Source organism: Limulus polyphemus, unplaced genomic scaffold, assembly GCF_000517525.1.
Source record: "Limulus polyphemus unplaced genomic scaffold, Limulus_polyphemus-2.1.2 Scaffold2822, whole genome shotgun sequence".
Lineage (NCBI taxonomy): Eukaryota > Metazoa > Arthropoda > Merostomata > Xiphosura > Limulidae > Limulus > Limulus polyphemus.
This window is the reverse complement of record NW_013668432.1, coordinates 61,484-86,160: the sequence shown is the minus strand read 5'-3', so window position 1 is coordinate 86,160 and position 24,677 is coordinate 61,484. Positions and strand designations below refer to the sequence as shown.

Here is a 24,677-nt window from a genome sequence, read left to right as displayed (position 1 = left end):
GTAAACTCATGAGAGAGGGGGGGGGGGGGGGGTCGCAGCTACGATACAAAACATCCAACACCCCCCGGGGGGGTAACAGATCTTAAGGTGGGTCATCACGTTATGTGCCCTGGTTTTTAGAGATACTGGCCAGCACCACTAAAAACTAGGGCAAATTACTTGAACCCACCTTAAGATATGTTACCCCGCCGGGGGGGGGGGGGGATGTTTGCATCGTAGCTGCGATTTTTATCTCCCTCTTACGAATTTACATTTAATCATATATATTACAGAAAACTTATTCACCTGTAATTTAATATGGTTTACAGATTAACAGTGGAAAAGTTTCTTTCAAACAAATTTAAAATGGCCACGGGAGTTGAGGTTATCCATATGATGACTGAAGATGGTCCCGCTCCCGTGGGGCTTAAAGATCAAAGTTTTAGTTTGCTTAAAAAGAAAGATTTCCATTGTAAAAACTGTCCCACGACTGGTGCTAGCAGACGGGGGTGGAGGGTGTTTGAAGTGACGCTCCCCCCAAGTTAATACCGTAAAACAACTCAATTTTAGATTTACCCTCCCAAAGTTAACGCTCTGGATTTTAGATCCACCCCCGTTCAATTTACCGATATTTTTTATCACCTAACGTGATTCTTATCTCAGTAATTTCCTAAAAGCATATGTGAAATGCTTAAAAAAATCGTTAATACTGAATTCCTCTACCTACTGCTAGTGTTACCTGTGTATTTGGCCATATGTGGTCTTCAGCTGTAATGATGAAACGTGTATATGCAACTCGAAAGTCAAAACTCTTTCGTAAGCTGTGTGTTTCGGGGATCAAACGTCGAAAGTACTACTGCTCGATTGGTTTGTGTTGAATTTCGCGTAAAAGCTACACGAGGGCTATCTGCGCTAGCCGTCCCTAATTTAGGAGTGAAAAACTACAGGGAAGACAGCTAGACATCATTACCCACCAACTCTTGGGCTACTTCGAATAGTACGATTTGACTGCCACTTGTTTTTTTGGGGGGAAGGTTGGAATTTCGTGCAAGGTTACACAAAGACTGTCTGCGCTAGCCGTCCCTAATTTAGCAATGAAAGACTAGAGAGAAGGAAGCTAGTCATCCCCACCCACCGCCAACTCTTGGGCTACTCTTTTACCAACGAATAGTGGGATTGACCGTCACATTATAACGCTCCCATAGCTGAAAGGGCGAACATGTTTGGTGGGTCGGGGATTCGAACCCGCGACCCTCAGATTGCGAGTCAAGCACCCCCCTAACCACCAGGCCACGACTACTGCTTGGAGACAGAGAAAAGTAGGCGTGTTATCACCCTGACTCTTACTGTTGGGCCCACTTTTCGAAACAACGATCTCAGGTGAAAGGGGGAGGAAGAAGGGGATTAGGACCTCACTCAAGTCACATCTTCGTAATCAACTCATTTGTAATTAGTGGAAAAAAAACGCCGTTTGGTTAGCATGAAATGTAATGACGTGATTACTACTTTGTGGGAAGTAGTAATTGATTCTTAACTTTAACTCGTGTCTTTAAATCCAGAGACAAAAGTATATAAAAAAGAAGTGGAAATGTGCCCTATCTCAAGGGCTTTTTTAACCCCCCCCCCCTTCTCGGGCAAAGATCCCAAAAGAAAATAAACCCATGTATACAATCGGACAGTTTCCAGTTACCATACAAAAATATTACGTTAATCGAGACAACCATCTATGGCTGATCGATGCTAACACACACACACATACAAACTGACATCTTGCGTGATAAAAAATGGCGTCGTTCTGCTTTACCACATACAACAATTTTCACCAAGCCCGCACCCGACCGACTGACGGGTAGTTAATGTGAGATACTATTTACGCCTGGTGTTATTTCAACCATTCTCACCTCACACGTAATAGAACGACTTTCAAGTCGGCTCTTAAACAATCCTGTTCTTCTGTATAAAATGTTTTGTTCGTGAAGACCGAGACTGCGATGTAACTTTGATATATGAAATCATTCAAATATAACGACGACCGGTTGTGTTTTATCAATCGTTTTATTTTTCCTAATGAATAACGATTATTTTTATTGTCTTCGTTATCTGAAGGTACTAACATGTCCATAGGGGGCATATCTTCATCAACACTAGTTAAAATATTGACAAACTGAGTAGTCTTTAAACCCCACCTTTATTTGTATCGATGAGGTTCTTTATTGACTCAGATTTTTTTTGGGGGGGGGCTATGATTTTGTTAGTTACTGGGCCCCTAATTACATGCGAGCCACGCAAACAACGTAAAGAGAAAATATGATCAGTACTACGATTAAATATCAGAAAACACTTAATTTATTTATTACACGCGTTAGGATATAAGCAGAAATAATGCATTCGTACACAAACGTGTCTTTCCTTTGATACGGAATGTTTTTTTTTGTTTGTTTGTTTAAGCAGAAAGTTACACAATAGGCTTTGCTCTGATCACCCGGGGGTATCGAAATCCGACTTTTAGCGTTATAAGCCCCGAGACTTACCACTTGGAAAGAAATGGGCGAAAGTCGTTAAAATAAAATTAAGGGCTAGCTAGCACGCACACTATTGTCTCCACTAAAAAAAAGAAAAGCACATTGACTAGTTTATATAACTATCGGCGTATTTCGGTCCTAGCACTAAACGGGTGTTACCCCGACGTAATGAAACGCATTCCTAGAACGAAGACAGAAGTTAACTGGTAAAACATTGGAAATGTGATTATATATTCAAACATTGCAGTATTACACAGAGAGATCTTATAAGAACTTAAATGTAGAAATTAGTGGTCAAACAAGACGTGATTTAATCTATTCACAAGGTCAACTGTACAGTACTAACGTGCTGATCTAGAGGTCATATTGGATTTTTTCCAGCAAGGGGGTGTTTTATTCATATTCTATCCATGTCCAACAAGTCAATCGCATTATCTTAGAAATGACGTGTCACGTGACTGTGCAAGATCTAAGAACACTTAAACAATATGATTTTGACGAAATGTACAAGTAAATGTCGTACTTTGTCGAATGTCCTTCGGTCGCTACTTGGGAGTCCCTCTTCTCCCACCAACACTGTCCTCACCTGACCAACAGTGACCACTTCCACACAGCAGCAAGGACACGGGTTTATTATCAGATGGACAATAAACACATCTACGTTAGATTCACATTGTTAACTGGCGTAACTTAAACATCCCTCAGCATCAAAGTTACAAACAGAAATTCAATTCGTCCTTTTGTCACAACGATAAGCATTAAAAAGTATTTTGAACCACCACAATAAATTAATTGTGAACGAATAAACTTCATTTGTTCGAGCATTTGTCTGTCTGTCAGTCAGTCGACACTGAAATGACGTCACATAAAGGATGTTTGAAGTTGCAATGTGTGTTTTTCTTAGAACAAGGCCACATTGGACTATCTGCTGTGTCCCCCGAAGGAAATGGAACCCCAGAGCTTAGTGTTCTAAATCCGTAGACTTACTGCTGTCCCAGCGGGGAACTTGCAATTTGTACTGTCACGATGTCAGTAAAACGTGCGTATGACACGAATCACGAGAATTATATATATATAGACAACCAGTAACCAGCATGATAAGAATCAACAGGAATATTTAGTATAGTCCAACATCAAACAGCAGTTCTTATTACCACCAAGCACGACACCTTAACATGTATTATCACCCAACGTACATAATATATCCTGATGGTCGTTAAAAAAAAAAACCTGTCATCATATGAATTGGTACATCTATAGATAAACATCCGTTTGTTTCAAAGATATTTTAAACGTTCTTGCCAAAAATATCCCAAAACAAAACGTGAACTATCTCAAATTAAAACACACACACACAAGTTTGTGTGCGTTTATCTTCGATGTTTATCTTTGAAATATACATAACACATTTTCTGGGTTTAAGTAAAAGAAGTTTGGTGTTTAAGAAACTAAATAAACATTGAACTACAGATTAAAAATAAGAATTGGTGAATTATGAATACCCATCTTCGTTTTTCTCAATTCTGTAACAATGGAGTATACCTTTACAAGAATAACATTGCAAGACTTAATCTTACCTTTCTTGTAGCATCGGCGAATCTACTGGCGTTGGCGAGTCGACAAAAGCTAGAAATATAAAATGTAAAATTTGTTACTTGTCAGAAGTAACTTCGTAATCCTCTGACCTCTTCTGCTAAGTTCTGACCGAACTTGGCAGAGTGCCAGAAGAGTTTGTTCTAGATAATTCGTTTCTGTAGTTCTCCTTTTACAAAGGCAGGAAGTTAAAAAAGATTCACGTTTCTTCGGTCGAAACGATCAACAGGAAGCTACAAAATAAGTTTCGGTTCGCTTGGTGCAAAGTTTTTTTTTTATTATTATTTCCTTTTTCTTTGTTCACAGGTGCACCTTTCTCAAACAAGGTTACAAATATAATTATTTCTAAATGTTTTAAAATCGTAACAAATGTACGTGATGAATCACTTTCTATGTGAGATATTATCCATTATCAAGCACGAAACTAAGCTTTCGATTAATTGTACGGGGGATAAGAGAGGGCGAGTATCTAGCAGTGTCGGAGGTAATTTCCTCGAAAGGGGGTCAAAAGTCGCCTGGAAGGGTTATCTGTTTTAACCACTCGCAGCACCATACAAAAGTGTGTTGTCTGTCAGAAGACACTAAAACGACGTCACATAAGGGATGCTTAACATTGCAATTTGTACCGTCGTGACATCAGTAAAACGTGCGTATGCCATGAATCACGAGAAGAATTATGCACTGTAGACTACAACACAGCATTTCGGTTTCATTTACTCTTTAAACAGAACGGAAGTGCATTTTGTTTATCACCAAAGATGTGGCCATTAAATACCCTTACATGACATTATAACTAACAAGAAACTCTGAAATTCCAAGCTTATAAAGGTAATGTCATAAATGGGGGCGTGGGCCTCCCGCTTCAACGGTTTTGAGTCGTAGAACACGAACTGTTCGTCTGATGCAAAGGTTCGCGTGCTACGCAGCTGCAGTACATTAAGATTCCCAAAACCAATATTTCGAAGGTGCCTAAAGTTCAACTAAAATAACTTATCAATCGGTTGTTCATGGTGAAACAAAAATGGCTGCCGATTGTTTATCCACTTATATTCGACATTTTAGGATCCACCCGTGTTCCTCTAGCAAATTTCATCGCAATTGGTTCAGCCATGTTTTTAGAACTTGTTACCCCAAACAGACAGACGGGGGGTGATTAAGAAAATATCAAAATGAGCCAAGATTTAGTTGCATGAGGTTAAGATAAATACGGATGGCCTCCATAAACAGTACGTAACGATCTTCCAGTGTTCGAACAACTACTTTACACATACAGTATAATTACCAATGTTTTACGTTCAAATTGTGGTCACTGTGCAGAAATGAAATCACACCACAGAAAACTTTGATAATATACATATAAGAAAACCAAAGAAAAAAAAAAAACAACATCACCCAATACACCCTCCTTTTCCTCATATTGCTAAAAAGGGGAATAGCATTCAACATCAAATAGTGTTTTTCATACAATTAGAAAGTCATTAATATTCTACAGTTTTATTTTGGTATCAACTATTGGTGTTCTCCGAAGGTTTGTGAAAGTTATATTTATATCTTCCTTAGGAAACCGAGGCTTCAGAGATGTTTAATACAGTGACAACGGACACAGAACGTAGATGTTACTTCCTGTTTTTCACTCAACCAACACACACACACATCTTTATTTATATATATACAGAACTGAATATAGATTATGTGATAACTTGTTTCAGGTTTAAAATACAGTGGCAACCTCTGACCTTAGCATGCATTTTCAAGGAAAGACTTTCTAGTACCTAGTCATTAACAGCCAGCATTAATGAACATAAGCATAGTTGGAGTTTTGGATTTAGATTCACTTTTACACTTTCAGTCTGTTAGTTATACTTTTCTTACAAATTATTATTTTTTTTTTAGATAAAAGGGGTCACTGCCAATGTACGGCATGGAAATTGTAGGTGACGTAAAAAGCACGTGAAGTTTGTAAGGTAAAACCCCGCGATGGTCTGTTAGCATTTAACAGGAAAAAGAAGATTAGGGGGCCTAAAACAGAGCTGTACAGCTCGATCGGCTTCAGTAAGCACAAAATCTATGCCTTCCTTCCCAGAATTGGATCTTAGTACAGCACGATACTTCATAAGGTAAAAAAAAAACAGCAAGCACATTGTTGAAGGGACAGGTGGCTAGCTAAGGACGTGACGGTTAGGGCGTGAAAAGCGGGAGATTTGAACAAGTGAAGCTGGCTATTGAACACGCGGCACGCTACCCGCGCGCGCCACTCGTCTCCATTATTTGCTCGCGAGAAATTTTCTAACGAGATTATACAAATTCATTTTAAAACAATATTCAAATCTTTTGGTTTCTTGTGATTTCCATATGTTGCCCAAAATACTATTACTTCGTGAATAAAGTAATGACCTTTTTTGTCTCAAAATTGGACGTCCTATGACAACAACAACAGTTTTGTTTGTTTACAATGTGTGTGTGTGTGTGTGTGTGTGTGTGTGTGTGTGTAACTGTTTTTATACGTCTTATTAAAAGAAGCAGCGTTGTTTAATGAATGAAATGCCCCTCCAGTGTTTCCTGTTTCCGAGCCACTTCATTCTCCTGGGTCTGTAAAATTGATGCACTTGTGGCACACCAGAGGTGCTCTGGGAAAGATCACGTTTGGGGGTCAATGATTCGAAGAGAAACTGACGATGCCCCCACCAAGGTCATCAGGTTTTGAACACACACACAAAGAACATTCCAGCAAACGTTTCCCACCCTCTCATTGGATAGTGCTCTGGTTGCCATATGAATATGTCAGCATTATATACACACGTTTTCTTCATTCTTACTAGAGATACGGTCAAAACGTAGTCGAAAGTCCCAAAAACATTCACGTTTTGTAACCTTGAACAGCACAAAAGTCGAGGATCATTGTACAGTTTCGAGTTGACCAACAAAGTCAACTATTTCGCTCTATTATCAAACTCTATTGGTATTTAAAGGAATGACACACTATATTATTTTTCACTCGTATAAGGCTTGTCATATTCAACGTGCTGATTACAGTTATACACCTGATGAACACACAACAAAAGCTTTTAAGAGTTTACATTTGAAAACAAAACCTTTAATAAAGCATTACCATAATAACCAGTTTGACTGACTTCACAATGCATAATATGTATAAACAAGATTATACAGGAACTAACTAAAAGGAATATGTATGTGTATATATATAAAAAAAAAACATTCAAGGTATATATTGTTTATAAAGCATTGTTATTACCCATTGTAAGTATGTATAAATATTTGAAAACGTAACATTAATAAAGTTATATAATAAAAAAAAATGTCTGAAAAATTAAATTTACAGAAATGTTACTCAATAATTAAGGTTGAAATAAAAATTAAATTTATACCTATAGTACTTGTTTACACTATAATAAATAACACATACATCATCCTCACCTGATTTAGTCAAAAATGATCCTAAAATTACTCTGTCTGGTGTGTCCCCAATTTCATCTAATCGTCTTTTTGGGGTGGAAGCACCACTGAAAGTAGTAGGAAAAAATCCCCCCTCTCAAACTTCTGTCAACATTTTTCAACTTCACCTTTATTCCAAACTTATTTGGATTGTTTAACAGCAGTTTTAAACTTGCACTTAACAGAAAAATGTAAGCTATTTTTACCCAAGCAGAAATAAAAATAATTAGGCAAATAAACAATGCACCGTGAATATAATGAACACCAGTAAGTTAAAGTTAATGTATCTTTCATAAGTTTCACAAGTATCTTTAATTCGTAAGCCTGTCAAAGGTTAAAAGTTTGATGACCTGGAAAATTCGAGTAGTGGCTATATGCCCACGAATACAATATTAAGTGTTCATGTTCCTGAGCTTTTGATTTAGGTTTCCCACCTTCATCAAAAGTTCAAAAACAAGAGATTGCATGCTGAAAATATTTAAACAAAAGAAAAAATGTGAAAACTTTTTATTAATCTTATTAAATACCACCTTAAAAACTCTTCTGCCTCGTATTCACTGTAGTAGTTTGAATTGGTAAAGAGTTGTTTCACTAATAAATACTAAAGCATTAATCCTTTAGCTCAGTTTGTACAACACTTGCCTGGAAAGTGGCAGGTCTTAGGTTTAAATCCTGAGGTGCAGAAGTGGATATTAATAAATCTACCATACAACAAAGACTTGATGTTTTATAACTTAGAGAATTGATTTATTTTATCCCATTTTTATTTTTAACACTTACAAATTTTACATGATTTTGGTGTTCTTAATCTAATATTCTCAATGAAATGTTCTGGATAAAACATTAATAAGAACTCAAACAGCAATTTTTAAAGAAGTGAACTTTCATTTAGTTTTATTTGCTCGTTACATTATAATAAAGATTTGGAGAAGTAGGCCTACACCTATAATAAAAAAACATGCTTCGAATGACAGAAGTGGATAAATAATTTATGACAATTTAACTCAAAATATTTTCATTATAATAATAAAAACTTTGGTTTATCTAAACTAAATGTACAGTTACCAAATTCTCAGAATCAAAGTCCTCGTTACCTGTTTGTTGAAAGTTCGCCTAAGTTGACAGCCAAGTCAGTAACGGGGGACATTACAGAGGTAGAACTGAAGGCTAGCGACTGACAGAGCCGTAGAGACAACTTTCCCTTTTCTTGATGTGACATTGTATTCAACTGAAAAGTTATCTCAAACAGCTATAGAAAGAGTCATACAATACCCAAACTTTCAACTGCATAAATAAATAACTTAAGCTTTTGATTTTTTTTCCCCCTCTGTTAAAGTTCTCCAACTAGCTATTTTTTTTGTTCTATTTGGAATTTAAATGCTTTGGTATCAGCACCTATAAAAAAAGAAATATATATATATTGTTTATTTGGTCATGTTCTAAATATATAAATATGGAACTATTTTTTAAGAATATGGATTATACCCTAGAAATATCACTGAAACTTAACAGTAAAATTCTTCTCAACATCATTCAAAAAATTGATATAGTTTATGTACAAATTACAGTTCTTGTAATGTTTAGGATATCATTGAAACTATGCACAAAAACAGGTTCAGTAAAAACTGTATGGAAACAAATTCCATAAGCCTTTACAGAATAGAGGAAAACAAAAACAAAAAATATGTACATTTCACAATTACTTTATTTATTACTAAAATGGTTTTGCTGACAAAGGTATCAATTCTCTATCATTAGGAGATGCATGTAGCAGGAACACACATAAATCCAGAAAAAATAAATATGCAACTTATTAAATTCACAATATAAATTTTGGTGTAATAAGTATTATTATTATTTTCATTACCCAATATATCTTTTCTTAATTTTGCTTTTAATCACCAGATGATATTTGATTGAGTTCATTTCATAAACTCATGAATACTCAGCTAAAATTCATGATTTAAAAATTATGAAAGAAATGACAAAATATGTTTGAGATATTAATAAACTGTAACTATTATATATAACAACCAATAAATCTTTCTAACTAGCTATCAGTTAACTGATCAAAAATTACTTGTGTATTGAACCATTAATGAGTCAGTTTGCACTAATAAATCCAGGTGCTAAGCCTCAAAATTGGCTAAGCCAATTCATTTTACATTTTATGAGACAATTTTAATGTTAATAGCTAAAAATCACACAAACGTTTTTTTCTTCTTCTTGCCATAGATATTTCAAAAATCCTGAGAAATAAGAGTGGAGTACAGATCCAGATATCATTAAAACTGTTTTAAAAATCAAAGTTGTTCTGATCTTGCAAAGTTAGAATAAAGTAATAAAACTAAATTTCTCTCTCAAAAGTAGAAACAGTTTAATGTTACTGATAATTATTTATATGCTATTCTTGAATGAGGTGTTCAAAACCTGATACTTAAAACTTAACTCCCAGTCCCATTCAAAAAAGTTGCATTTCAAGTGAGTAGTTCATTTAACAAATATTTAGCCTATAAAGCAAAAAGAAATTCACCTGCTTTTGTGATAAAAAATATGCTGTCTTTAGCTTATGTAAATTAAAGAGGCTAAGTTTCCTAACTACATAATGTAAATTGATTTTAAAGCTTTACGAACTTTCTGCACTTTCAACCGACATTCAAGTTTAATTTTTACATTAATGTATTCACGTTTTATCTCAAAATTACCACTGACCAAAACTTTTGGCCTTAAGGTTTTAATAAATATATGCGTATACACTCTTTACATTATTACCGCCAGCTTAATTTCACTGCTGTAAATTATAATACAAGGCTTAGCTCAACTTAATACAAACCCAAGCTGCTGAAGCTTACGCTAAATATAGGAACACCCGCCTAACAACAAATCTATGCAAACTTAGTAATAGTAGGCTAGTCTACCGAGTATTGTTTAACCAAACCAGGCACCAATTTTTGTTAACCCGCCACATCAACATCAAGATCTTTGGTACATATTACAACTACAAAACATACATTTACTGTATCTATGGAGATTTATACTCTACATTAATTTCACAAAATTCATATATTTGCACAAAGTTATGTACGGGTTTCTAATAATAATTTCTATCCAACATTAGGCTAAGTCTCTCACCTCTTTCCTGCTTCGTAGAACCCGTACCCAAGTCTTACCTCTACAACACCATACAACCAACAACAGCAGACGCGCGGATCAAGACGTGATTTGAAAAAGACCGCCTCTAAGCAACGTCATGGACACCAATAAATACGTACATCGTATTTAATTAATTGTCTCCTATGTTTCAAAAAGTAAAGAATAATAGCCTTTTTTTCTAGATTTGTCGAATTTAAGACTTCAAAATGTATATATTCCAGTACTATTTTATAAGTTTTAATTAAGTTTAAATTACAAAAATAATAATATGGACAGATGGCGCTCTACACAATACATCAAAAACTTTCAAATTGATGGAAGTGCATAGAATTTGGAGATAAGCGGTAAGCCATAAGAAATACAACACTTCTAATAGAATTCATAATAAAAAATCAGGATATTGCAAAAAACCTGAAGTTTCTTTTAGAATAGAAGCAATTTATAAAGTGTTTTAAAAGAATTATTTAAACGGTTATACATTTCATAATTTGATTACAAATTATAAGGTTTTAGAAAAAATGATAAAAGATAAATTTGTGGTTTTAGGAAAAGTGATAAAACAAGAATCTGCTCTGAAACGAAAAAATATATAAATATAAAGTGACTGTGAACGCTAATGAATTAGGGGCCGTCAAAATAGTATAGAACAGCATTATAGTATTGTAATATCCCGTCTTAAGCAGGGGTAAGCTCACTAACTTTCCTCACATACAACTACTTTCAATAAGTTTTGTTTTGTTCTTTTTTTTTGTTTTTTTTAATTAAGCACAAAGCTACACAATGGACTATTTGTGCTCTGCCCACCACGAGTATCGAAACCCGGATTCTAGCGTTGTAAGTCCGCAGAGATACTGCTGTGCGACTGAAGGGCACTTTCAGTAGGTGAGAAATGTTTTGATAAAACATGATATTATAATGAAATAAAGCTTTAATATTTTCTCAAATTCTTCATCATAATATTTAGTTTTTATTCCATCAAACTTATCGTCTTCCTTAACTGGGTTGATAGGAAATGGTATTACTTGAAAATTCGGTTTTCATTCATTTTTGCAACTTTCAATAATGTAGTAAGTTTCAGATGCAGTCGGTATGTTTTTGTATGTTTGTTTGTTATTATTTTTTATGTTAGGCGTTGCTATGTTTTAAGATTTCTAGTGTAATATTTAAGAAATAAAATCCTTTTACTACTAATTCTCATCAACTTTATAAATTTATCTTATGTAGCAATATTTTTTAATATTAATGTTTTTTGTTGTGAAAAGTAATTAATTACTTTAAAAATAATTAAGATGATATTTTAAAACTATTTAGATTAAAAGGGGTATATTATTAATACAGTTTCAGCAAAAGGAATTAATTAAACTAATATATTTTTATTTATTTTATCTATTCAGTTTGTTCATTGATATCATATTATCATGTGCTCTAGAATCCAAACTGTCATTTCACTTTGCGTAGAATTCTGTACAAATTAGTTCAAGAGTTAAAGATAGATGCACTTTACCTTTCACTTGTCAGTGATGAAAATGATCAGAAAAAATACGTTATGCGCATGACAGTTGATCTTTTTTCGGGTAATTATTATAAATTATTTTCACGCCTCTCCGAATTGGTGCGTCACTGTTTTGTTTCATGTTTTACAGATAACAAAAAACTTTACAAGTGGATATTTGTTACTTTAGTTTTTCTTTATAGTTTTAAAGCTACAATCGGTGTTTTAGTTTAGTTAAAGTGGTTTGCTTATAATATACTGATGGTATAAACATTAGCTTTTTTCGCTTATAGTGGTGATTGGGGGGAGCTCGATTCGCAATCTGCGGGTTCGAATCCCCTTCCCACCAAACATGCTCATCCTTTCAGCCGTGGGGGCGTTACAATGTGTCGGTCAATCCCACTATTTGTTGGTAAAAGAGTTAGTGGTGATGACTAGCTGCCTCCCCTCTAGTCTTTCACTCCTATGTTAGGGGTGGCTAGAGCATATAGCCCTCGTGCAGCTTTGCACGAAATTCAAAACCAAACAGTTTATGGTGTAATGTTGATCTAATTTTTTCTTATTACAACTATTTTATAGAAAAATATAGATATAAGCCTGGTGTTACACAAATCAAAATTAAATACCAGATAAAGCAGAACTAGTGTGGGTATTGTAAAATGATGCATTTCAACAATTTATACGAAAGGTTAGTAATAAAAAAAAAGGCACTTGAAGTTATAGCACATTTACCTTGTACGTTTAATTCGAATTAATTTTCGGAGTACGTAAATTTATCATCAGTACAAATTAATAATTTTTGTTATAGTATCATTAGATGATTTCGACAGAAAACTGTTAATGACAATCAAGAAGAATTTCATTGATCTGAACCTTGGTGCGCCATTCGAGATACACTTCAATACTAGAATTATAACTGCATATTATTAGTCATCGAAGCGTTATAAGCTTTTTGTTGTTAGAGCTAGAAAAAAAAAACATTGTCATTAGAACATAACAAAATAGCCGTTAGATATTTAGATACAGCTGCCAATTAAGTAATCAAAAACTATCTTCAATTTCCTTTATGCAATCTTAATAATTATGTATAAATTGCGTTAATAAATAGCTCACAGCTCAAAAAATTTTGCTGGGCCAGTGAATTTTAGCTGCTATTCGATTCAACCTAAGGAAATCTCCCTCTTGGAAGGAATTAAACAAAGTTGAAGTTAAGCCTTATTCAAGAAGTTTACTCGCCTACGTGATGGTTGCTTTGTTGACCCGGAGTGGCTAAAATAATATTTATTAATAGCGTTTGCTTCTTATTATTTCAATAATATGTGTCTCTTTTTATACTTTTTCTATATTTTTGTTCTAATGTTTTACAGATTTTGTACTATATGAATAGTTTCTCACGAATCACCTGAGATTTTAGTGTTTTATGTTTACTTCAAACCTTTATGTAAATCATCTACGATCTCAATTTTCACAGATGTCTAGAACTCACAGGAAGAATTGCAACACATAAAACATCATTGTGGGCACGTGATCTGTATGAACTGTTGATGGATTAGTCACTAGAATACGAACTATGTCAATCACTCGTTATTCTGACACGTACTCTTAGTCTCCTGGTGACTAAGCAGTAACCCCATAACGCTAAATTTCAAGGCTCAATCACCATGGGGTCATAGTACAGATACCCCATTGTGCAGCTTTGCACTCAGAATAAAAATATTACACGTTTCACTGATCTGTGTTGCATAAAACACAAAACTATTTGAGTATTCTTCGACATTAACCAGAGAGGCCAGAAATTAAAAACAGCAGAAATCCTATACGAAAGACAAGAGACAAATATTTTAAGTGTGCGTGTGAAAACATTTGATTTAAATAAACCAGCGAAAAGTATCGCTAAGGAGCTGTGATTTTTTTATTACTTGGTTTTAAATATTTTTAGAAAGAACAGTCATAAATTAATTACTGCTCATCATGCTTTCTTGAAAAACAAATTAGTAATTTTTAAAGCTATAGAAGCGAATGTTTTGAGATTAATTGCAAACGTTTCAATATTTATTGAAATATACAAGAAATAAAGCTGTACTGGATCAATTTTAAATTACAAAAGACCTGTTAAATTAATTATTTTTTTGTTGTTCTTGAATTTCTCGCAAAGCTATTCGAGGGCAGTTTCTAATTTTGAAGTGATAGACAAGAGAAAAGCTAGTGAACACCATAAACTCTTGTCAGACCAAATATTGCAATTTGACCGTCACTCTTATAACGCACGCACAGCCTCAAAGTTCGGAGAGAGATTTTTTTTTGTAATAATGGGAGACGAACCATGCATCGATTATCACCAAACCTGGAACGTGTCCTTATGGCCGGACCCCTGGGAGTTATACGAGAGGATTGGTAAGTCACCATTGTGTACTCAAAAAATATAAATTGCTTCCTTTCTTAAGCCTTTGTTTAAAAGAATATTTTACCGAGAATCTTGTTTTCCTACTATTATATATACGACATGAAAAAAAAATTGTGTGCAAAAAAAAAAGAAAAAAAAAAGGTATTTCTAACAATATCAAGCCAATGGAAATAATTTTCATACCATCCAAAACCCACGGTATATATATTGTTACCGGTAATCTCCTATCTAAATATATTACTTAACACAAGAGGGAATCCTCAATAGCCGCGGCTCTTTAAATTATTTTAGGTAGGATTAGAGTTAATTAATCTACGAGAGCTGGGGCGTGGTTAAACATGTCAATCGAAAGGGTTTGATATCCCGAGTTCCAAACTGTAATTAGATCTCAAATCGGCCAAGAGATGACTGAGATATATATTGGTCTTTAAAAAACTCAAGAACTCGAAGCCGTTCTGTGAGCCGCGGCTAATAACTGAATTTTATACAAACAAATATTGTATAGTAAATTTAGTTTGAAGTAAGCGTCACCGCCAAATACTAATTACTTACGCTACCGCCCTCTTCAGAGTAAATCATAAAAACAAAAATTTACACATCAAAATTTTTTCTCTGTCTATTAAACTGTATATAAAAATTTAAACCATATTAATGATAATTTTTCATTAGTGAAATAAACTTTCTTTGCATTCAAAAGTGTTTCTTTTTTGAAATTATGATTTACTCGGAAAGCGCCTGTACAATATACTTTCCTGCGTTGCTTCGGTACACGCAAGAAAACAAACATCTTGGCGTAATCAACGTCAGAGTTCACTATTGACATTTTAGAACATAATTGGTCAGTCACATATTAGTTTTTTCGATATTAACAGTCCAATTATTATAATTTCATGTAAAATACTAATTTGCATTTCGTGCTTGTTTTTTTACAGTTTGTTTTGAAATACGTGCAAAGCTACACCAGGGCTATCTACAGTGATAAGGCTGAAGGAAAGGAAGCTGGTTAAAACCACCCACCACCAACTCTTGGGCTACTTTTTTACCAACGAGTAGTGGGATTGACCGTCATATTATAACTCCCCCACGGCTGAAAGGGCATGTTCGATTTCTTGTAGTCCAGCGACAATACAATGGGCTATATATACTGTGCCTACTGCTGAGATAAAACCTAGAATTTTAGTGCTATAAGCCCTCAAACTTACCATCGTGCCTGTGAAGAAAGGGATATCGTTACTTTCTTCCCAGTTTTTCTAATCGCTGTTTAAATTCTACATAAATTGAATTCAGTAGATATAACTTGGATCATGTTAGTTTCAAGATAAATTAAATAAAATGTTCAGGAATAAAAGAGCAAATACATATGTAAAACTAATTCACGAAAACTTCAAAATGACTATGGATGTCTCAAGTCAAAGAAGAAGCAAGCATTAAAAAAAATGCATAACAACATACATTTAAAATAAGTATATATATTTTTTTTAATTTCGAGTAAATAAATTATCACTAGTTGCAATGTTTCTCTGGGTGTTTGTTAGAAGTTATGCCCAAAAGCTACATTTTCTGGATGATTCTAAAGGAAACCATTAATTGAATAAGATTATATCTTTAAATATTCTTGTTCCAGCGGAACAAAATTTTACCCGATTCATTACGAATCAAAAGTTTTATTCAGGAAAGTTTGGACCGAGTTTGACAAGCACCTCACGGGTGTTCAATATACATTCTGTTATATTCCATCTGTATGCCAAGCTTACCCCTAAATGAAGCTACTGAAGTAGTATCTGTTTTGGGCAGGGTTTATTGATGATGGAAAAATCCTACACACTGACATGTATAGTATTCTCATTATTGCTTTCATATTGTTGGGTACACACTTCCAAACACACATTTATACAACCACACAATCAACTACTAGTAGTAGTAGAGATGTCCAAACATATTTGTATACAACCAGTAGTAGACTTCCCAACACACGTTATATACAACCATAGTCAACCAGTAGCAAACTTCCCAACACACGTTATATACAACCATAGTCAACCAGTAGCAGACTTCTCAACACACGTTATATACAACCATAGTCAACCAGTAGCAGACTTCTCAACACACGTTATATGCAACCATAGTCAGTCAGCAGTAGACTTTCCCAACACACGTGTATACAACCATAGCCAGTCAGCAGTAGACTTCCCAACACACGTGTACACACCCAGTAGTACCTTCCTCACCAGTACACACTCATGGCATACAACAGTGAAACATATTTTAAGTTTTACACCAATCACAAGATTATGATAAAGATGCTTTGTAACTATTATATGAACTATCTGTCTAACAGCATATCGACCATTTGAAACAACTCGCACGTGCTGTTCTCGTTTTGTACTTTTGATCGACAACAAACATGTTTACAGATTTGTAAAACAAGAATAAAAAAAAAACAAGTCATAATAGGAGTACATGCAACTGAAATCGTCTACTTACAAAAATAAAATAGTATTAAAAAAACAACAACGGGGATTTATATATTAAAGGATGATCTTGGGTGAAAATAAAAAAATCTGCTAAGCCTGTCGGACTTCTTTAAATACAGAGTAAAAAATAATAATAACACATAGTTAAGAACATTTTTATTGATTCTAATATTGGTTGGTCATAAATTAATTACTGCTCATCATGCTTTCTTGAAAAACAAAGTAGTAATTTTTAAAGCTATAGAAGCGAATGTTTTGAGATTAATTGCAAACGTTTCAATATTTATTGAAATATACAAGAAATAAAGCTGTATTGGATCAATTTTAAATTACAAAAGACCTGTTAAATTAATTATTTTTTTGTTGTTCTTGAATTTCTCGCAAAGCTATTCGAGGGCAGTTTCTAATTTTGAAGTGATAGACAAGAGAAAAACTAGTGAACACCATAAACGCTTGTCAGACCAAATATTGCAATTTGACCGTCACTCTTATAACGTTTTGTACTTTTGATCGACAACAAACATGTTTACAGATTTGTAAAACAAGAATAAAAAAAATAGGAGTACATGCAACTGAAATCGTCTACTTACAAAAATAAAATTGTATTAAAAAAACAACAACGGGGATTTATATATTAAAGGATGCTCTTGGGTGAAAATAAAAAAATCTGCTAAGCCTGTCGGACTTCTTTAAATACAGAGTAAAAAATAATAATAACACATAGTTAAGAACATTTTTATTGATTCTAATATTGGTTGTTTAACTTAAAAAAACAACAACAAAAAACAATGAAAATTGAAACACTTGCACAAAGTTTTGCAGAGACAATCATATAGTTTAATAATACACAGCTTTCTCCAAAGATTAATCAAATTTGACAAGTTGCATAAAGTCATTCACCACTAAATAATGTTTCTTTTACCTGGACAGCTTTTTCTAAAAGGTTTGTGCCAGTTTATTTGGGTACAATGTATGGTAACTACTTTACTACATAACTGATAAACCTCATACATATAACATTTACATCAGCATTTTTTTATAACTGTCATCACATAGAACCTATACCCTGATTAAACTGAAATTCTCTCAAGACAAGAAGTAAGTAAATACTAAAAAAAGCATTCCGTTAAAGATTATAGTGTACAACTCCCCAAAAAGTGTGAACCAGTACCAAAAATGAAACATATTTGTCCATGAATATTTAAAACAAATATGAAGCCTAATTTGTTGCATAAAAAAAATTATAACTCTAAGAAAAATAATAGTTCATTTCTAGGATAAATCTCTTAGTTCTAGGAGTTTTGAAGATATATTATCATTATAATAATAACAACTAAGAACATACACATTATATTTTATGTTAATAAGAAGCACATATACAAAAGCCAAACTTTGCAAAACCAAACAAATAATAACCAATCATGAAACAATTTTTTGTTCTTAAAATGCCTTTCATATCATACAAAAAAAAAAAACTTTTGTGACATTTGTATAAGCCCCCCTTTTGCTTCACCTACATCATATAAGATATACAATAATTTAAGAGCAGGTACATTATGGATACAAATTATACATTAATATAGAAATAAAAAGTTATTGCATTTAATGAGGAAAACAGTGTACAAGAGATTCCGTATAATTTACTGCACAGTTTGAAATATGTACTCAAACACTTGTATAAACACAGTTTTCCTCAACATCACAATTCAAACAAGACATTCTGTAGCATTACCGTTTAAATCAAATATGCCCATTTCTAAAGAAACTTCATTCATGAAACAGGCTACCATATTTGTTACTTTCATTAGAAACAGTGCCTTTCTTTGATACTAGGTTTTGTTATTTTGAAGCATTGAATGTTATAAATAGGTTATCATTCATTTACCCTTCACTTCAACTTATGGAAATCACTCAAAACAGTTATATACCGAATAGGTTTTTTTTACAATCAATTCTGTATAAAATTACTACTCAAAAATATTTTGTACTTTCACAACGATACACCAGTCTTCGTAAGAATGTGATTTTGTCAAATCATTATGAAATACTATAGCTTTGTTGAAATCGAAAAATGAAGTGCAATAAACTGAAAAATTGTCTTTATATCTGCAGATTTATTGTTGGAAAAAACACACAAAAGCAGAAAGAAAGCTGTGAAAGAAATGGTATAAAACAGACAAAAGGCAGAGTTTTTAAAGTTATTTGAAGTATTTTTTTCAGAAAATATTTCCGGCAGGATGCTTTCCAGTGCAAGCACCAAAGACAACGAGAGCTTAAAAAGGTTTGGTTTCTTACACTATTTATTTCTTCCGATCTTCCACAATTCAGTAATTTAGTATTTTGTACATTTTTTGTAAAGTATATTAGAGAATCCCCCCCAACTTTGCATTGTGGATTTTGTACACTTGGTGATGGGAATAATGCATGATACATAATACAAATAAATATTTATTTTACTGGTTGCTACAGCACATTCTGTTGATTAACAGAGAAGGGAAAACTTGATGCTCGAATCAGACAAACCTTTTTTTAGTGATACCAATTAGTTAGAAGTTCATCCTTAGTAGATGCTAACAGTAGGATGAAACGTGGAGCTCCCATTCTTACCCCGACTATCCAGGAGGAAAACCTTCTTGACAGATAATTACAAGAGGATCACGTTAGTTTTGTTCATCAAATTTCGTTTTTTTTTCCCATTACATTGAAATTATGCTTAAATTGCCTAGTTTAGCTTTCTTGCTATAAAGAATATAACTTTGGTATTTTTAGCTTAAGTATGTGAATTACACAAAGTTTACTTATATTACAGAAAGAATTTAATGTTTTGACTTATTAGCAGTTTGAAACTGAAAGTATGAAAACAATATAAATTTAATGAGAGTAGAAAATAATTTACAACAGAATTTTTTTTATCACACTTTTTGACATTACTATGCATTTCTCAATCGCTAACAAAACTGACGAGCCAGGTCTGATAGTCCACAAACTCCATTCTTGTCATGACAACACACTAGGACAATCAGGAATAATCAACACCAAGATACAGAGCAGATATTCGTTTTTCGAGTGAGGTTATTTTTTATTTTCCCAAAACTGAAAATGAGCTAGCACAGAAAGGATTACAGATATCTAAATAGAACTGTTCATATATTCTTATATTTTCAGTTATATCATTAAAACTTAAGCAAATTTAAATAAAGAAAAATGGCTACCATTATCAAAATTCATCCGTCTCTCTTTTAAAAAACACATCTTGAGGATGATGGCATCATAATCTATAGTACAAAATTCCTTTATTTATTAACAACAAATCAAAGAGCCACAACAAGAAATAAAAATACATGTGGGCAACGGAACTTTTACCATCATATTTCAACACCAGGGATGAATAACTACAAAAATACTCAACTTGTTCCAGACTACGAGATGGGAATTTGGACTGGCCACAGTAGCTTTTAACTCGTAGTTACGATTATTAGATCTTAAAAAGTTATTCCAAAAGTAGTTTCTTTATTACAAAGACAGTTTTCAGAGGGTTTTTATCCCTACTAAAGGATATACAAGCTGCAAATAAGGAGAATACTTCAAATTCCTAAATCCCACAGCTAACAGGACTTGAGATAGTTCGAAATTATACTTTCTGTTGTACTTCTAAGATGTACGCATCTGTAGCAAGTGCAATATAAACTGAAAACGTTTTTTTTTCTTTATTTACAACCGTACCTGTCAGTTCACTCAACACATCAATAACATTTTTCAAACATGCAAGAAATTAGGAAAATTAGGTGAGCAATTATTTATTAATAAGCTTAAGAAATCCTACACACAAAACAATGGGACCAATTAGCGACAAAATTGGAGGTAAAATATTAAAGGCTTAAACATGTTAGAACAAGAGGGCCTCTGCTTTTTTCTAAAAAAATAAAATGGCAGGTGAAGTCCATGAAAACTCGCTGTCTAAATTTACCTTGAAAGAATGTTATAATAACTTTTCTTAAGCCTAACTAAAGACTTTCTTCTAGCAAAATAAAGTAAAATACACATATGATTGTGCAAACAAGCATCCTTGTCTGCTTACTGCCAAAGCCGATAAAGAATCGAATATATTAATTTTAAAAACTGAAATTCTTACACAAAATAATTAACTTTTAGTAGTTTAAACCAAACTTGAAGTATTCAACAGCAAACAAAGAACATTATGCTAAGTTCTATAATTATACAGAATGCCTTATTAGGCCAATGTGTGATAATTAAAATGATCTCTAAAAACAGAGCACGATCCTTCAAACTAATAAACTCACTGGATGACATGTGGCTATTTCAGAGTATTATTCATATCTACAAAGTTTCATTAGTGAAAATTAGGGCTAGCTAAGATCAAAAGTGCTGGTGATTTCTATAAAACAAAAATGGAATGACTCACACACACACATATATATAGATAGATACATATAGTAGTGTGTTGATTTCGGTTTGAAGTTATGTTCACAGGAAGTAGGTATTATTTTTTTAAAAAATCTAATGTTTTTGTGAAAAAAGAAAAGAAAAAAGATTTGTTTATTTTACATGATTTTGGCAATTATAAACATTAAACTATACAGTTCCAAAAATTATCATCGGTTTCTTGGACTAATAGGCTAGTGAAGCTGCTTTCAAGCAAAGATAAAAATTGAAAACAAGCAAACAAAAATACTTAACAATTTTATACATATAGAGCATAAAACCACGTTATTAATGTTCACCAAGACTGGGGTTAGTGAACACTCATTACAAAGACTTCGAGTTTATTTGCTACATTGATGTCCACCAACTGCAGCATTGCCTCTACAAATTGGACAAGTTCCATTTGTCTGAAAAGAGAATTTAAAATATCATTATTAACTTTCTTTTTTAAACAAGCAATTTCACATATTTTTTTGATAAATTGTTTAGGCAGAGTATTCATGATTAGTAAACTGGAATGGACGGCAACTGTTTGTTGTAAAAAATACAATTGTAGGGGGACAATGTTTCAAGTCTTCCATTTTTCATCTTCAGATATGAAGGAAAAAAAAGACTTTTGAAATGTCAATCTCTACACTTGTGTTGTTTAACAACGGGCAGTTGCTGTCCATTCCGGCTTATTTAATAACTTCAAATATTTTTCAGAAAAACTGGGTTAAAATTTCTTCTTAATTATTTCATGTTTTTATGTATCATTACAGATTGTTTGCAACGTATTTGAGATAGAGATCTGCAATTATAGCTACACAATCAGAATATACCTTATAGTCAATAACTAATCTCAAAGTATTAACAAACAACAATTGTGGCAAATTTCATGGACTTAAATATCTCTTTCCCAGTTTCCACTTGTAATGACTAACGTCCAACAACACTTTCTGTACAAAAACTTTGCATTTTATGTGTACACATTCACAAACAGACAGGAGTTACAAAAATTGTTTTGTATGTGACGAGGCCAATCATTTCGGTTGTTTTTAGTTATGGATAGAAAATTTCAAGTTACAAGACCAGTGAAAATTACTTATTAAAATTGGAACCATAAAATATTAAATGTTCCATTATATTAAACCTATTCTTCTGTGATAAGTTCCCTAAACTTCCATTTTGAAGATCAACTGATATAGTTTTAAATCTTGCAATAAAGTTCAAAAAATTGGCAACTGAAGACCAGATGATGTAATATTTACAAAGCTCTTCAACTTGGAAGGCGCTTTTTAATTCCACAATATGAAATAATTATTGTTGTCATGGTTAGTATCCTAAATAATTCATCCGAGTTCAATAAATCAACTAGTTTTATCCTATGTTTCTCATCTACTGAAGTCTTTAAGAAGGGTCTAAGAAGCACTCTTTCTGTGGCAGTAGCGGCCAGAAATTTATCCTGGGTCTGTGTGATAGAGAAATACATACTATTCACTAGCCTGAGGACTTCACCCCATTAGGACTTGAAATGACTAACTTATGTAATGCTTTTAAGAAGGGTATCCAGGTTCTGCCGACTCCTGTACTAGATTGGCTGAGTGTGTTAAACAGTTAGATTCATGTAAAAGGGTTCTATATTATTTTAGTATTATTCTATCTTATTGTATGGTTTGTTTCTTGCACAATGAACTATTGAAGATAGATCAGAATTTAAGTCTTTTGGGGTTATTATTCTCCCGAATTCTAACTTTTGTTGCTCAATTTGTTTCCCCCTATGTATCAGAGTCTACTTAAACAGGGGATGTTTAAACGTTCTGACTTTAATGCTGTTTATATATCCCATAAGATACACTTAACAAAGTAGTATATAACCATCTTATAATTTTCTTCCTGCTTATTCTTGGGGTTTTTCCTTCTTTATCATTGAACATTAGGTATTGAACTGAATTGTAATATTGTCACCTGGTAGCAAATAAAATCATTACAGAAAAGAGAACTCAAGATTGATATTGCTTGAAACTCAAAAGTGTTGCGAATTATAATTAATCAGACAATTTGCAAGATTTTTGTGATTACTTTTCAAAGTTACTTCTTTCTTTCTTGTTCTTCTTCCTAATTCTTTGTGCCAAGGTTATATAGTATTGGATTAGAAGTTCTGAAGTTATGTTAAAATTATAACTGTTGAGTTAGAAGTTCTTTGAAGCTTGAGTGTTTCTTGTTAAAGTTTAGGCCTAGCATTTTTGAACTGTAAGTATGATCCATTTTACTTTAGAATTTTCAAATAAACATGTTTTCTTAAGAACCTTGTCATTAACAATCTCATTATTCTGAGTGTAGAATTAAAAATTTGTTACAACTTTGTCTCAAGTTCTAATACCTTGACCATCAATGTGATAAATCATTTCTGATCCTCATTTGAAGAGCACTAAGTTAGAAAAACCTAATCTACACAATGGGAAACAAATAAGCTCATAACTGCATTTGTGAGTGTAAAATTTCCATTATAGTTTTGTTTTATGGAAAAGGATACATTTTCAAAACTTGATTAAACTTGTATTTTTTGAGCTTCTAGTTTTACACATACCTTGATAAGAAAGCAATCATCTACTAATGTAAAACCACTAAACTATTTATAAAAAGACAACTTTTTAAACCATTTACTAATTTCACAACTGGCTGTTGTTTATTACTAACAACTGAATTCCAACCACAGCTCTAGAGTTAGTCCTAAACAACACATTCTTGAAAACTTTCTCAAAAGCTTATTCATGATAATGATAGCCATGAATGTTACGTTACAGTTTGAATTATATTTAAAAATAATATTATTATGTCGCAATAATCAATATTAAAAATTTTATGTGAATTAGTAGAAAAAAAAACATCCCTTACCTTCAGCCATTTATTAACACATCGAGAGTGAAATTCATGATTGCAAGGTAGGATTCTTATAAGCTGACGAGGTTCAAAATCACACATACAGACTACACATGTTGTCTGATCGGTCTCATGGGAACTGGAACTATAACGGTAAGATGGAAGCTGGTCTATTTCTGCGAAGGAAAAGAAAACTCATAGTAAATATTCTGTATTCACTGTATTCAAACGCCTCCTACATCGGAATGACTACCACAACCCTGTCAAGACGCTTAACAATGCACCTACAAAATGGAGCCATC

At 33.1% G+C, this 24,677-nt stretch overlaps 2 protein-coding genes across 2 annotated transcripts in view; both read right to left on the bottom strand.

Moving 5' to 3' along the window:
* LOC106467991 (M-phase inducer phosphatase-like) overlaps window positions 1-8,805 on the bottom strand; it is a 31,846-nt gene extending 23,041 nt beyond the window's left edge. The window contains exons 1-3 of the mRNA XM_013928384.2: window positions 8,642-8,805; window positions 7,530-7,615; window positions 4,079-4,127 (exon numbers count right to left, since the gene is read on the bottom strand). Of these exons, the coding sequence (XP_013783838.2) occupies window positions 4,079-4,127; window positions 7,530-7,615; window positions 8,642-8,766 (260 nt within the window). The 5' untranslated portion in view covers window positions 8,767-8,805. The remainder of the gene's footprint in view (window positions 1-4,078; window positions 4,128-7,529; window positions 7,616-8,641) is intronic.
* An 8,986-nt stretch (window positions 8,806-17,791) lies between these two features.
* LOC106467990 (E3 ubiquitin-protein ligase RNF38-like) overlaps window positions 17,792-24,677 on the bottom strand; it is an 18,860-nt gene continuing 11,974 nt past the window's right edge. The window contains exons 9-10 of the mRNA XM_013928383.2: window positions 24,391-24,551; window positions 17,792-21,920 (exon numbers count right to left, since the gene is read on the bottom strand). Of these exons, the coding sequence (XP_013783837.1) occupies window positions 21,855-21,920; window positions 24,391-24,551 (227 nt within the window). The 3' untranslated portion in view covers window positions 17,792-21,854. The remainder of the gene's footprint in view (window positions 21,921-24,390; window positions 24,552-24,677) is intronic.